Source organism: Erythrolamprus reginae, chromosome 3, assembly GCF_031021105.1.
Source record: "Erythrolamprus reginae isolate rEryReg1 chromosome 3, rEryReg1.hap1, whole genome shotgun sequence".
Lineage (NCBI taxonomy): Eukaryota > Metazoa > Chordata > Lepidosauria > Squamata > Dipsadidae > Erythrolamprus > Erythrolamprus reginae.
This window is the reverse complement of record NC_091952.1, coordinates 6695467-6710986: the sequence shown is the minus strand read 5'-3', so window position 1 is coordinate 6710986 and position 15520 is coordinate 6695467. Positions and strand designations below refer to the sequence as shown.

Below are 15520 nucleotides of genomic sequence, written 5' to 3'. Positions count from 1 at the left end.
ATTTTCTTAAGACCCATCTCTGCCGTCAGGCATGGGGGAATTGAAACATCTCCCCCGGGCCTATACACTTTATGCATGGTATGTTTGTGTGTATGTTTGCTTTTAATAATGGGTTTTTTAGTGTTTTTTAAATTATTAGATTTGTTCTTACGTTGTTCTTGTTATTGTTGTGAGCTGTCCTGAGTCTACGGAAAGGGGCGGCATACAAATCTAATAAATAATAATAATAAAATAATAATAATACACAGGAAATCAGACTAATCAAGATCTGTGTCTTGATTGAAGAGAATTAAAACAGTGTTTCCCAACCTTATCCGTTTTAAGATGTATGGACTTCAACTCCCAGAATTGCCCACTGATGGCCTGGGGTATTCTGGGAGTTGAAGTCCACGCATCTTAAAATGGTTAAGTCTGGGAAACAATGAGTTAGAGAAGAATCAAGAAAGTTTACAAGAACACGATAGAAGGTCCTGCAGAAGAGCTTTAGCATAATGAGAACACAAACAATAGAATAAAATTTGCAATATAATTAATAGAATGGTTATGGTACCACCTACAACACATATTTCAAATTTTTGCAAGTGAACTCAGAGTACAACAGAGCTAGCAGGGCAGTATCCAATTGGCAATTTTGAGAAATGGGTTCGGTTTGCACATCATCCTTCAAATTGTTGGGAGGGAAAAAATCAAAATTATATCTAGGTCCAGCAGGGGATCACAAAGCCACAAAGTAGTATTTTAAAAAAAGCTGTAAAAAGCAAGGGAATGAGAAGTTCATCTACACCAGGGACCTTGGTGACTTTAAGGTTTGTGGACTTCAACTCCCAGAATTCTCCAGCCAACATGGCTGGCTGGAGAATTCTGGGAATTGAAGTCCACAACTCTTAAAGTCGCCTAAGTTGGACACCCCTAAGTTATACACAGAGTGGCACAACAACCACACAAATTGACCAACTATTTCAAGTATCATTTGAGATAAAACCGTTGCCTGATTTTTTTAAAAAAATGTGACCACCTTAAAATAGAAAACCTGAAGAAAAGCCCCGAAGTGCTTCCTAGAGTGAACGGTGTCACTTCGTGACGATTCAACACATGCGCAAATATACACAACCAAGGAGCATTCGAACGCATAGCTGCCACCTGCCTTCGGATAAATCGTAAGAGTCCCTTTTCTGGCGCAGACGCCCGGGAGATGTTACGACAATGTCACAATGGGCCACGGCAACCTCACACACATGATGCAAAAGCGGTTGTTGGTGACAGGATTTCGTGGGCCCCCGCCCCCTCTCGATTGCAAAGTGGGAATGAGATTGTGAGACAAAGAGGGGTGGGGAAGTGATCGAAGGAGAAGCAGCTGGAAAAATAAGGGAGTTTTGACCGATATTCTTATTAACAAACCTAGTGCACTGATATGCCCGCCGCCTGGGTAAACGCACAACTACCATTGGTGGTGGATTCTCCCACTCATCACGTCCAATAGAGAGAGCCCAACTAGAATTGGGCCAAGAAGAACATCTGCAGAACATTTCTGGAGACAAAGGCTCTCCAATGTTGGGAACTTTTAAGATCCGTGGACTTCAACTCCCAGAATTCCCCAGCCAGCATTGGCTGGCTGGGGAATTCTGGGAATTGATGCCCACTGGTGTTAAAAATCTTCAAAGTTGGACATCACTGCTCTACACAGATATACACAGACGAGCAAGTAGGGTTTTTTTTCTCTTTTTTAAAAAATTGCCATTTAGACATACAACTCACACGACTTTACCACACACTGCTTCAAATATGTAAAAGTACCGCACAATGAAATTTGGATATTTAAGAACGGATCGCTCCCGTTTTATCAAGGAAGGACTGAGGCAGAGAAAGAAAGCAGCCTGCCAGCCAACCAATCAGATAAATTCAGGCATGGATTCGAGGTTGATCCGGACATCTCGGGTCCGATTCATTCCCCACCTGCTCAGTTCTAGTCAGTTTCAATCTGATTCTTGCCCTGCAGGTTGGAAACGGAAAAAAAATGGAAGCCAATTCTACAATAGTCTTCACTGTCGGAATTGTGACCTGCTAGATCACTATTCCTTCATCTGGTGGCCTCGAGCACTGTTGGAACTCCGCATCCCAAAATTTCCAGCTATGAACATTGAGGAAGAGAGGGGAAGAGCCAAATGACATTGCATGCATCAAGTCTATCGAGGTGCCACAGAGGTGAATTATGTCCACCTCATATGCTATGACAGCCACAAATATGGCCTATCAGTGGCAGGGTGTAGAAAACAAGATGGTATCACCCAAGTTGTGAGCAATGGGTTCAAATTGCACCAAGGGTCTGATGTCCTTAAAGCATGCCTTACATCGCTGCCATATCCTCCCAGGACAGGAAGTGAACACCGCTGGCTGGTGAATGCCAAGGGCTGCACCCCAACACCCTGCCGGATATTGGCACCGATTTAAGGAATCGTGAGCCGGATGGCAGAGATTATTTTAAATATAAATTAAAAATAAACCTAAGCCCGGTATATAGGACAAAGTGGACCTGATAAGATTTATTGTGGTCATTTTAAAAAGAGTACTATAATTTGACAACAACTGTGAGATTGATATATATTCAAAAAATCTAAAAGCTGCTTTCGGATATCACTAACACTTCATTCCAACCGGGCAGTGAAAACATGCATTGTACCAATGGGGTTAACTATAAATAATTTGGGGAAATGCTTTTTTTTTTTCAAATTTAAACAAGAATAATGTGTGTTTTAATTTAAATGTGATTCAAGTAATTTCTAGTTTTGCAGTATTGTAAAAAAAAAAAAATCACTACTTTGGCCCGCTCCCATAAACTATGAAAAAAGCTTTGCAAAGGTGATGGCCCTCCAGAGACAGTGGATTGCAACTTCCTGCATGGGAGAAAAGGTTGGACAAGATGTCTGTGACGCCTCAACCGGCTTTGAAATAACATTTCCAGAAAACAGCATTTTTCCCTCTTAAACCCCCACCCTGCCTCCCCAATCCCTTCCTTGCAACATCAGCATTTTTCAAAATAAAGTCACTGAGGCCAAAATTCAGGTGCCAACGGGCAGGTGGGCAAACTTGAAATCTCTGCTGCTCTCCAGTGGAGCAGGAGGGGATCGGCGGCTCAACTGTATGGAAGTTTTGTGGCTCCTTGGATCAATTTTTCAGTTCTCTTTGAAAACGAAAAAAAATGCCTCCTGGTTTGACTGCTTAAAATGCAGGATGTAACCGTCACACTCGTCATGATTAAACTCCTTAGTACATTTACAACACAAAAAACGTTTATAATGTAAACTTGACACATGCTATTCTTCCTTTTTAAAAAACAGAACGGGGAGAACAACGAAAAGAGGCGGGGGTGGGGGGGGGAAAGAAGAAGACTAAAGCTAAACAGGTTCAGAATCGGCATGCTACAGTACTTCCATGTCTCATTGAGATACGACACTGAAGGTGAGAAAAAAGATGACGAGGGGATTACAAAATATTTGCCAGCAGGTTACGAAGCTGCCCAATTGACCACCGGCGAACGCCTTCCCTTCCCCATAATCTATTCCTAATGTCCATGATTCTAGTGCTGGATTGGCCATTTAATTATCGATCCGTATCCGTTATCCGTTCGGGTTAAATAAGTGCTTCCTTAACTTTAGTTAAATCCATCGGTGTGGTAGCTGGGGTGAGAATCTGCCGTGAGCTGAGTCGTCTCTGAGACGGAGGCTGGCTGGATCACGATGGGGGCTTCGGCGTTCTCTGAAAAACAGACACCCCCGGTTTGAAAGTTGAACATCAAGACGGGTCTGCTAGCATCTGTCAGGGTTCCAAGTAATACACCCATAACAAACAGAACTCTGAGGCAAGCAGGTTTCTCAAAGCACAGGTTTATTGGATTTATCCCATTGGCACAAACTGGTGAAAACTGACTCTAAAGGTTCTCGTGGTTTTCATCTACGATAATTAAAAATAAATTTTTTCCTCTTTCCCAAACAACCAGTCACATACCATATTTTTCAGAGTATAAGACATACCTCCTTCTATGTTTCTATGTTTCTATACCCTTTACCTCCATAAAAGAGACTGATAATTTGGGTGTGTCTTATACTCTGAATGTAGCCTTTCTTCCCAGCCCTAACTAGCTCCTAATGATTTTCTGCTCACACCTATAGATTAGATTAGATTAGATTTATTGGATTTATATGCCGCCCCTCTCCGAAAACTCGGGGCGGCTATAATTCAAGCAAACAAGCAAACGTACTGTAGTGATGGTGAACCTTTTTTTCTTCTGGTGCCAAAAGAGTGTGCACGTGTGCTGGCACGCATGTGCAAGTGCCCACACTTATAATTTAATGCCTGGGGAGCACGAAGACAGCTTCCCCCCCCCCCCAGGAAGCCCTCTGGAGGACAGAAATGGCCCGTTTCTCAACTTCTGGTGGGTCCAGTAGGCTCGTGTTTCACCCTCCCCAGGCTCCAAAGGCTTCCCTGGAGCCGGGGGAGGGTAAAAATGCCCTCTCCCACCCCCCTGGAGGCTCTCTGGAAGTTAAAAACGCCCTCCCAAAGCCTCTGTGCAAGCCAAAAATCAGCTGGCCAGGACACACATGCACGTTGGAGCTGAGCTAGGGCAACGGCATGTGCGCCAGCAGATACGGCTCCGCATGCCACCTGTGCTATCCGTGCCATATTGTTAGTACAGGGTACATGTGTGTTAGGGATTGCCATTATAAACTGCATATTGTAAACTGTACAAAACTTGTACTTAAAGGGTTAATGTGCACTCAAAGAGTTCAAAGCTATGTCGTCATTGAAGCTATAAAAGCTCATGATTCTGCCCAGTCACTTCCTTGTTACTTTACTTTTGCCTGAGACGGGGGAGTCGTGTCTAAGCTCTGTGCTTGTATAAGCTTCGTGCTTTAACTGTATTGTATAAGCTCCGTGCTTTATCTATATTATATTTTAGCTTTGTGCTTGTTATCTATATTCTGTTTTGATCTGTATTTGCTAAGTGCATATTTTGGATTGTTTATATTTTGTTTATATGTAAATAATACTTATTTAACTAAGTCTGTGTCTTGGGCTTTATCACACATCCACGCTCTGTTAAAATTCTCTGCTCGGTATTGTCGAAGGTTTCATAGCATAGCTAACCGAGACAAGCCAACACATAGGATCGCCATCACTGGACTAGAGCTTACTATGTCCTTGTTTCTAGCCTGATGCCTTAGCCACACCACCAATTGGTTCTCAACTATATTGTATGCTAAGCCACATAGTGTCACCACTTTCCTCTTTCCCAGTGTTTGAATGTGTTCCCGGTGGTTAAAACCAGAGCAACCAACAAACCAACCAACCCTTACCCCTCTCGTCTGATTGTACTTGGGCCTCCAAGTCTTCTGGAGAGACATAAAATTCCGGTTCCTCTCCTTCAGGGGGTTTCGGTTTACACTTTCCACAGCAACAGTTACAGCAACAGCAGAGACAGCAGCAACAGTAGCACCCGGTTATGAGCCCACAGAAGACAAACAGCGCCTGGAAAGGGGAGAAAAGAAACATAGATATGGGGAAACCGGTACAAATGGCTCAAACAGAAAAAATACATTTAAAAAACTGGACACTCTTTCCTTTCATACCCCAATAAAATGAAAATATAGAAACATTGCACCATAAATCAAAACCCCTAAAAACGAATCTGTATCTTCCTCGGAAATATCCAAAATGAATATAATATAATATAATATAATATAATATAATATAATATAATATAATATTTATTTATTGAATTTGTATGCCGCCCCTCTCCGTAAACTCGGGGCGGCTAACAACAGTGGTAAAAACAACATGTGACAATCCAATACTAAAAACAGCTAAAAACTCTTGTTATAAAACCAATCATACATACAAACAAACATACCACGCATAAATTGTAGAAGCCTAGGGGAAAAAATATCTCAGTTCCCCCATGCCTGATGGCAGAGGTGGGTTTTAAGGAGCTTACGAAAGGCAAGGAGGGTGGGGGCTATTCTAATCTCTTGGGGGGGGGGTTCCAGAGGGCCGGGGCCACCACAGAGAAGGCTCTTCCCCTGGGTCCCGCCAAACGGCATTGTTTAGTTGATAGGACCCAGAGAAGGCCCACTCTGTGGGACCTAACTGGTCGCTGGGATTCGTGCGGCAGAAGATAATCTGGTCCAGTGCCATGAAGGGCCAACCAACACTTTGAATTGTAACCGGAAACCGATCGGCAACCAATATACAGAAATTAAAGAAAACAAACACACAATTCCACACACTAGATACAAATGCTCAATATCAGGTTACTTGATAGTGATAGTCAACAATATGGTTGACAAATTATGTGTTCTAGATAACAAATAAATATATGTATGTAGTGAAAGAAAATACTGATAAGCAAATAACTATCCATGTGCATATATAGAACACCACTGAAACTGAACAATTTATATGTTGTTTAAGTCCACATGCTCATTTGTCTGTCCATTTTTTTTCTTTCTTTTTTTCTTTGTTATGTTCTGTTTGTTTAAATTGTTTTTCTTTTCTTTCTATTTTTATATGTAGAAACTTAATAAAGTTTTTAAAGAAAGCATATTCATATGGAACAAGCAAGCAAGTTTGCCTGGGGAGGTCAAGTTAGAGGAATGAAGTGACCAAAATTGGGTGTTCTGAAAGGTTGAGTGTCGAACTCTGAGCAGTGGAAAGATCTACTGCTGATTACACATCCTAAGAGAGATGAAGATGGCTCATTGGGTGTGATCTGCCACCTTGACTATACTAACTGATTTATACTGACTGTTCAGCAACCAGTCCTGTGTGTTCCAAAACTGATCCTAAGGATATCAAGTACCGCTGAAATGCTGGCTGGGGAATTCTGGGAGTTGAAGTCCAAATATCTTCAAGTTGCCAAGGTTGGGAAACACTGCCCTAGACATACAAACTGGCCTATCTCATAAACAGGCATTTAGCCTCCAGGAAAAAGAGATTAAACATGTTCAAAGAGACATCACCTTAATGAACTCACTTATGAAAGTGGACTGAGGGTCCTACCAGAGTTTTCAGAATTTTGTGACCTTCATTCATTCTTGCACTGAAATTCCTTATCAAGGCCTGTGGGATTCTTGCTTCTTTGATGAGGACTTATTGTAAGTGACTGGACCAGGATATCAAATGGTGGCTGGGCAATTCTGGGAGTTGAAGTTCACCAGTCTGAGGGGTGGCCAAGGTTGGACAACCCTGCCAACCTTGTCCATTTGGACCCATCATGTCACTCATCCTAAGTCTTTCAAGGCCATCATAATTCCAACATGCCTTTGAGTCTGATTGATTTTGTGGGAGCCCTCCATTATATTAACATTATTAATAGAAAAATGCTTAAGGGAAAAGCATATGAAGAATAGTGGCAGGAACTGGGTATGTCTAGTCTAAGAAGGAGCAGGGGAGACATGATAGCAGTCTTCCAATATCTCAGGGGTTGCCACAAAGAAGGAGTCAAGCTATTCTCCAAAGCACCTGAGGGCAGAACAAGAAGCAATGGGTGGAAACTAAACAAGGAGAGAAGCAACATAGAATTAAGGAGAAATTTCCTGACAGTTAGAACAATTGATCAGTGGAACAACTTGCCTCCAGAAATTGCGAATGCTCCAACACTGGAAGTTTTTAAGAAGATGTTGGATAACCATTTGTCCCTATACCACCCTAAGTGGTGTAGGGTTTCCTACTTATTATTATTATTATTATTATTATTATTATTATTATTATTATTTATTAGATTTGTATGCCGCCCCTCTCCATAGACTCGAGGCGGCTCACAACAATAACAAAAACAATGTAAGAACAAATCTAATAATTTAAAAAACACTAAAACCCCCATTATTAAAAGCAAACATACACACAAACATACCATGTATAAATTGTATAGGCCCGGGGGAGATGTCTCAGATCCCCCAAGCCTGACGGCAGAGATGGGTCTTAAGAACTTTACGAAAGGTAAGAAGGGTGGGGACAGTTCTGATCTCCGGGGGGAGCTGGTTCCAGAAGGCCGGGGCCGCCACAGAGATGGCTCTTCTCCTGGGTCCCGCCAAACGGCATTGTTTAGTCGATGGGACCCGGAGAAGGCCAACTCTGGGGACCTAACCGGTCACTGGGATTTGTGCAACAGAAGGCGGTCCCGGAGATATTCTGGTCCGATGCAGAGGGTTGGACTGGAAGAACTCCAATGTCCCTTCCAACTCGTTGTTGTTGTTGTTGTTACATTAACAAGATTGTATTATTTTTTTCTTGGTTTATCTTGCTTTGTGAACCTAACCGTGCGTCATGAATGATTGGGATGAATAAAAGCATAGATGCATTTAGAAATATTTCTAAACCTTTCCTTACCCTCCTCAGCAACCTTTCCAACATTTGGGCTGTCATTATATCACCGAAATATACACCTGATCTAATACATCTAAACTGCATCCATTAGCACAAAACTCTTGCTTTCGTAGAGGAGAGTAGCAATGGCTCAGCATGATCAATAGGATGGACAGAGTTCAAAATGCTTCTATCATGGTGGAGAATCCAGGAAAAAGCTAAAAAGTCATAGATAAGTGTGGATGACTCACCAAAACAGGAAAGCAGAGCCCTCAAACCCGCTGGAGGTTTAAAATGGGGGACAATCATATGATAATTCTTTCTTTCTTTCTTTATTTATTTTATTAATTGGATTTGTATGCTGCCCCTCTCCGGAGACTCGGGGCGGCTAACAGCAATAATAAGACAGCATATAATAATAATCCAATACTAAAAACAATTAAAAACCCATTATAATAAAACCAAACAGACATACAGACATACCATGCATAAAATTGTAACGGCCTAGGGGAAAAGAGTATCTTAGTTCCCCCATGCCTGGCGGCAGAGGTGGGTTTTAAGTAGCTTACGAAAGGCAAGGAGGGTGGGGGCAATTCTAATCTCTGGGGGGAGTTGGTTCCAGAGGGCCGGGGCCGCCACAGAGAAGGCTCTTTCCCTGGGTCCCACCAAACGACATTGTTTAGTTGACGGGATCCAGAGAAGGCCCACTCTGTGGGACCTAACTGGTCGCTGGGATTCGTGCGGCAGAAGGCGGTCCCGGAGATAACCTGGCCCGGTGCCATGAAGGGCTTTATAGGTCATAACCAACACTTTGAATTGTGACCGGAAATTGATCGGCAACCAATGCAGACTGTGGAGTGTTGGTGTAACATGGGCATTTAGCTAAAATCCCAGAAAACTTTTAACAACAACAAAAGAGTTGGAAGGGACCTTGGAGGTCTTCTAGTCCAATCCCCTGCTTAGGTAGGAAACCCTGCATTACTTCAGACAGATGGTCATCCAACATCTTCTTAAAAAATTCCAGTGTTGGAGTATTCACAACTTCTGGAGGCAAGCTGTTCCATCGGTTAATTGTTCTAGCTGTCAGGAAATTTCTCCTTAGTTCTAAGTTGCTTCTTTCCTTGTTTAGTTTCCACCCATTGCTTCTTGTTCTACCCTCAGGTGCTTTGGAGAATAGTAAACTTTCTGTTTGTTTGTTTATTGGATTTATATGGCGCCCCTCCCTGGGGACTCTGACAAGTCACCGAGGAATTATCCCGTTTACTAGATTTAATTAAGACCTGTGTCAAACTTTAGGGAGCCCATCCCCCCACCCCAAATCTAGAATTTTCAGGAAATTGTATAGGAAAGATATTTCACCACCATCATCATTAGGTCTTGTGCAGAGCACATAGGCAGCAAGTGTTTCCCAGTGTTTCTGATCATTTGAAGCATCTTCGGCATTGCCCCAAAGGACATTAATATAATCAGAAAGATACTGCTCAAGAAAAATTCTTCAAATTAAAATGCGTTGTTGGCCTCAAATTTGTACCTCGCCACCAAAGATGGAAATGAATCCACTTTAGAAAAGCTAATCACGATTATGACAAATGTTTGAAAACAGGGCGGCAAATGACAGGCTTGAAACATAGAAACATAGAAGATTGACGGCAGAAAAAGACGTCATGGTCCATCTAGTCTGCCCTTATACTATTTTCTGTATTTTATCTTAGGATGGATATATGTTTATCCCAGGCATGTTTAAATTCAGTTACTGTGGATTTATCAACCACGTCTGCTGGAAGTTTGTTCTACTCTTTCAGTAAAATAATATTTTCTCATGTTGCTTCTGATCTTTCCCCCAACTAACTTCAGATTGTGTCCCCTTGTTCTTGTGTTCACTTTCCTATTAAAAACACTTCCCTCGTGAACCTTATTTAACCCTTTGACATATTTAAATGTTTCGATCATGTCCCTCCTTTTCCTTCTGTCCTCCAGAGTCCAGACTATACAGCTTGAGTTCATTAAGTCTTTCCTGATACGTTTTATGCTTAAGACCTTCCACCATTCTTGTAGCCCGTCTTTGGTTTTACAAGTTTTACAAGGAAGTGTGTTAAAAATCTTCTTTTTAACACACGTCCTTGTAAAACTATATATGGTAATTTTCCTTTTCTAGATTGAGGGGGCATTTAGAAAACAATATGACCCCCTATGACCTATTCTGGACACCTTAAATAAGACAAGCATGCTTCTTGCTTTGGAAATCTTTATGGAAAATTAAGTGGCACACAAATCATATGTGATTTAAAATTTCTTTAATCGTGCTGCAGTTAGCATTTTTAAAAGCCTCAGCAGCTATTCGATTTATAGAGGGTGAGAGGGAACAGGATAAAGAAATTGGCCTGAAATAGCTAAATGGAAGCCCGGATATTTAATGATATTTTTTTTCCATGTTAGGAAAAAGGCACTTCAATACTTGCAATGAATGAGGCAAATTTTATTTTAAGGCAAAATTAATTTCATTAATTTCAGGACAGAAACCATTTGGTACTCACCTTGGCCCACCAGCTGGATAACACAAAATAGGTGTTCACATTCTCTTCTCCAAACTGTTCTGCTACGTACAACCCCAAAGAGCCATACTTATCATAAATATTTCTTTTTGTGGCATCAGTCAATATTGCGTGTGCATTGTTAATCTCTTTAAATTTATCTGAGGCTTCTGGATTATCTGGATTCTTATCGGGGTGATATTTTAATGCGAGTTTCCTATGGAAGAAATAAATGATATTTAGTGGCGGGTGTATTATTTGTATTTGTATTTATTAGATTTGTATGCCGCTCCTCTCCGAAGATTCGGGGCGGCTAACAACAATATAAAAAGACAATATAAACAAATCTAACATTAAAAATAATCTAAAAACCCCCAATTTAAATAACCACTCATACATACAAGCATACCATGTATAAATTCTATATGCCTAGAGGGAAGGGAAATTTCAATTCCCCCATGCCTGATGACAGAGGTGGGTTTTAAGGAGCTTGCGAAAGGCAAGGAGGGTGGGGGCAGCTCTGATATCTGGGGGGAGCTGGTTCCAGAGGGTTGGGGCCGCCACAGAGAAGGCTCTTCTCCTGGGTCCCGCCAAAAGACATCGCTTAGTCGACGGGACTCGGAGAAGACCCACTCTGTGGGACCTAACTGGTCGCTGGGATTCGTGCGGCAGAAAGCAGCCCCGGAGATATTCTGGTCCGATGCCATGAAGGGCTTTATAGGTCATAACCAACACTTTGAATTGTGACCGGAAATTGATCGACAACCAATGCAGACTGAGGAGTGTTGGTGTGGATGGGGGGAAAGCTTGACAAAACTTTCAATATAGCTGCTGGAACAAGTCACTGGGGAGTTACTCTTCAAGCAGATGGAATTCTGAGAAAAATGAAGCAACACACAATCATTTATACCCTAATCATGGTGTGTGCGAGTGAAACACAGACTTCACATTCTGATACATATTGAGGAATGTAGATTTGGCGGAGGGGTGTTGCCTGTCCTAACTTTGAGCAGTCACTAAGTGAGGACCACTTCTATTGGGCTAGAAGCCAAGACCTATTTGTCATCTTGATTTCCAAGTTACACTGGCTGCATCCCCTTCCCGTAGTCACGCAATCACATTTGGGATGCTGGGAACCAGCTCTCTTTTATGGTCACTTGCTACCTCCGCTTGTCACGTGGTGGCAATTTTTGACATTTTTTGCCAGTTTTGCTGGTGTCTATTTCCAGTTTCTGGCAAAAGAAACTTGGGTGTCCTCCTCGATCCACAGCTCACATTAGAGAACCATCTTTCAGCTGTGGCGAGGGGGGCGTTTGCCCAGGTTCGCCTGGTGCACCAGTTGTGGCCCTATCAGGACCGGGACTCATTGCTCACAGTCACTCATGCCCTCATCACCTCGAGGTTCGACTACTGTAATGCTGTCTACATGGGGCTACCTTTGAAAAGTGTTCAGAAACTTCAGATCGTGCAGAATGCAGCTGCGAGAGCAGTCATGGGCTTCCCCAGGTATGCCCATGTCACACCAACACTCCGCAGTCTGCATTGGTTGCTGATCAATTTCCGGTCACAATTCAAAGTGTTGGTTATGACCTTTAAAGCCCTTCATGGCATTGGACCAGAATATCTCCGAGACCGCCTTCTGCCGCACGAATCTCAGCTACCGATTAGGTTCTACAGAGTGGGCCTTCTCCGGGTCCCGTCAACTAAACCAGTGTTTCCCAACCTTTTTTGAGCCGCGGCACATTATTCATATTTTCAAAATCCCGGGGAACACTGAAAGGGGGGGGGCGGGGCGGGGGGGAGGGCTAAAGAAAAGTTTGGACCAAAAAACTCTCTCTCTTCCTCCCTTTCGCTCTATTTCTCCCTCTTTCTCTTTTCCTTCCTTCCCTTCTTTCTCTCTCTCCATCCCTCTTTCTTTCTTTCTCTCTTTTTTGCTCTCTTTCTCTCTCCCTCCTTCCCTTCCTCTATGTCTTTCTCTCTCCTTTGCTCTCTCTCTCTCTCTGTCTCTCTTGCTATCTCTTTCTTGCTTTTCTCTCTATCTTGCTCTCTCTCTCTTTCACTGTCTTGCTATATGTCTCTTTCTTTCTCTTTGCCTCTCTTGCTATCTCTCTTTCTTTCTCTCTCTCTGTCTCTCTTGCTATGTCTCTCTTTCTTTCTCTTTCTCTCTCTCTCTGTGCCTCTCTTGCTAAGTCTCTCTTTTTCTCTTGCTATGTCTCTCTTTCTTTTTCTCTCTCTCTGCCTCTCTTGCTCTGTCTCTCTCTCTCTGCCTCTCTTGCTATGTCTCTCTTTCTCTCTCTCTTTCTCTGCCTCTCTTTCTTGCTCTGTCTCTTTCTCTGCCTCTCTTGCTATGTCTCTCTTTCTCTCTCTCTCTGCCTCTCTTATATGTCTCTCTTTCTTTCTCTCTCTCTCTCTCAGCTGACTGCAAGCGGGAGCCCTGACGGCGGCAGCTGGACGTGCTGCTGGACACCGTATATGCCAGGCCCGCAGCGCCAGCATGTACGACGTCTAGCAGCACGTCCAACCGCCACCGTCAGGGCTCCCGCTTGCAGTCAGCTGAGAGAGAGAGAGAGAGCGCTCCCTCTCGCCGCCGCCATCTCCCCACGACTGCCTGCGGCCACTGCGGCCGCCCCCGCCCCCCGCTCCCATCGCCAGTGCCCTCCCGCCGGGCCACAAAGGAAACTTGCCGTCGACGCAGGAGAAGCTCCAGCTGGGCGGGGCGCTGCCGGTACTTCCGTCTTGGGGCTCCCGCTCGCAGCTGTCAACCGGCTCCTGCTCGATGCCGCGGTTTTCGGCGCTCTCCTGCTGGGTCCCAAAGAAGGAAGGCGGGAAAAAGGCGCGAAGAATAAAGCTCTCCTTCTTCCTGCCTTCCTTCTTTGGCGCCCAGCAGGAGAGCGCCGAAAACCGCGGCATCGAGCAGGAGGCGGGGGACAGCTGCGAGCGGGAGCCCCAGGACGGAAGTACCGGCAGCGCCCCGCCCAGCTGGAGCTTAGCGGCACACCTGGCCATGTCTCGCGGCACACCGGTGTGCCGCGGCACACCGGTTGGGAAACGCTGAACTAAACAATGTCGGTTGGCGGACCCCAGGGGAAGAGCCTTCTCTGTGGCGGCCCGGACTCTCTGGAACCAGCTCCCCCCAGAGATTAGAACTGCCCCTACTCTCCCTGCCTTCCGTAAACTCCTTAAAACCCACCTTTGTCGTCAGGCATGGGGAAACTGAGATATCTCCCCCGGGCCTATACAATTTATGTATGGTATGCTTATATGTATGCCTGTTTAATAATGGTTTTTTTAATATTTTAAATTGTAAATTATTAGATTTGTTATGAACTGTTTTTATTGTGTTGTGAGCCGCCCCGAGTCTACGGAAAGGGGTGGCATACAAATATAATAAATAATAAATAATAATAATAATAAAAGAACCTTCACCTGTTGAATAAAATGGACTTATTTAAAGACCAGTGTAAAAAAATGGCAGCAAATAAGGTCTAGATATGTGATGACCCATTTAATGACCACCATAATTCTAGGCCCAATTACAGTTGTAAGTCGAGGATCACCTGTACCTGACTCTCCGAGAAAGCAGAAACCATGATGGGCCAAATTGTTTTACTTTTATTCAACTCTGCCAATGCAGCTTCTTTTTGGAGGCATGAACAGGTGGGGCACAAACACCACTCCCCACTCTAAAGCAGCTTTCCTGTTGGAGCCCTTGTTGGGAGAATGTGTTCCTGAGCATATGCAGAATGCTAAAAGAATAGCAAGTAATTAAGTAGCAGAAATTCCCATTAAAAAGTGAAGCTGGATGCAAAGAATGGGTCTCTCCTAGCCATAAATGAATGCCATTCATTGGTATCTGAAGTAAATTATAGATTTATTCATTTATTCATTTATTCATTCATTCATTCGATTTGTATGCCACCACTCTCCGCAGACTCGGGGCGGCTAACAACAATAGTAAAACAGCATATAAGAAATCTAATGTTTAATAATTAAAAAAAAACCTTATTAAAACCAAACATACACACAAACAAACATACCATGCATAAATTGTATAGGCCTAGGGGGAAGGGAATATCTCAATCCCCCCATGTCTGACAGCAGAGGTGGGTTTTAAGGAGCTTATGAAAGGCAAGGACGGTGGTGGCAGTCCTGATCTCTAGGGGGAGCTGGTTCCAGAGGGTCGGGGCCAACACAGAGAAGGCTCTTCCTCTGGGTCCCGCCAAACGAGATTGTTTAGTCGACGGGACCCCGAGAATGCCAACTTTGTGGGACCTAACCGGTCGCTGGTATTCGTGCGGAAGGAGGCGGTCCCGAAGATATTCTGGTCCGATGCCATGAAGGGCTTTATAGGTCATGACCAACACTTTGAATTGTGACCGGAAACTGATCGGCAACCAATGCAGACTGCGGAGTGTTGATATAACATGGGCATACCTAGGGAAGAACATGATTGCTCTCGCAGCTGCATTCTGCATGATCTGAAGTTTCCAAACACTTTTCAAAGGTAGCCCCATGTAGACAGCGTTACAGTAGTCGAGCCTCGAGGTGGTGAGGGCATGAGTGACTGTGAGCAGTGACTCCCGGTCCAAATAGGGCCGCAACTGGTGCACCAGGCGAACCTGGGCATGTTT

The 15520-nt window shown here is 43.7% G+C and overlaps 1 protein-coding gene across 3 annotated transcripts in view; it reads right to left on the bottom strand.

Annotated features, from left to right (window-relative positions):
- Positions 1-2513: 2513 nt before the first annotated feature.
- DNAJC5 (DnaJ heat shock protein family (Hsp40) member C5) overlaps positions 2514-15520 on the bottom strand; it is a 90779-nt gene continuing 77772 nt past the window's right edge. For all 3 annotated transcript variants that reach the window (XM_070744439.1, XM_070744441.1, XM_070744440.1), the window contains 3 exons: positions 10893-11106; positions 5352-5523; positions 2514-3753 (listed from right to left, as the gene is read on the bottom strand). In XM_070744439.1, coding sequence (XP_070600540.1) covers positions 3650-3753; positions 5352-5523; positions 10893-11106 — 490 coding nt within the window. In that variant the 3' untranslated portion in view covers positions 2514-3649. The remainder of the gene's footprint in view (positions 3754-5351; positions 5524-10892; positions 11107-15520) is intronic.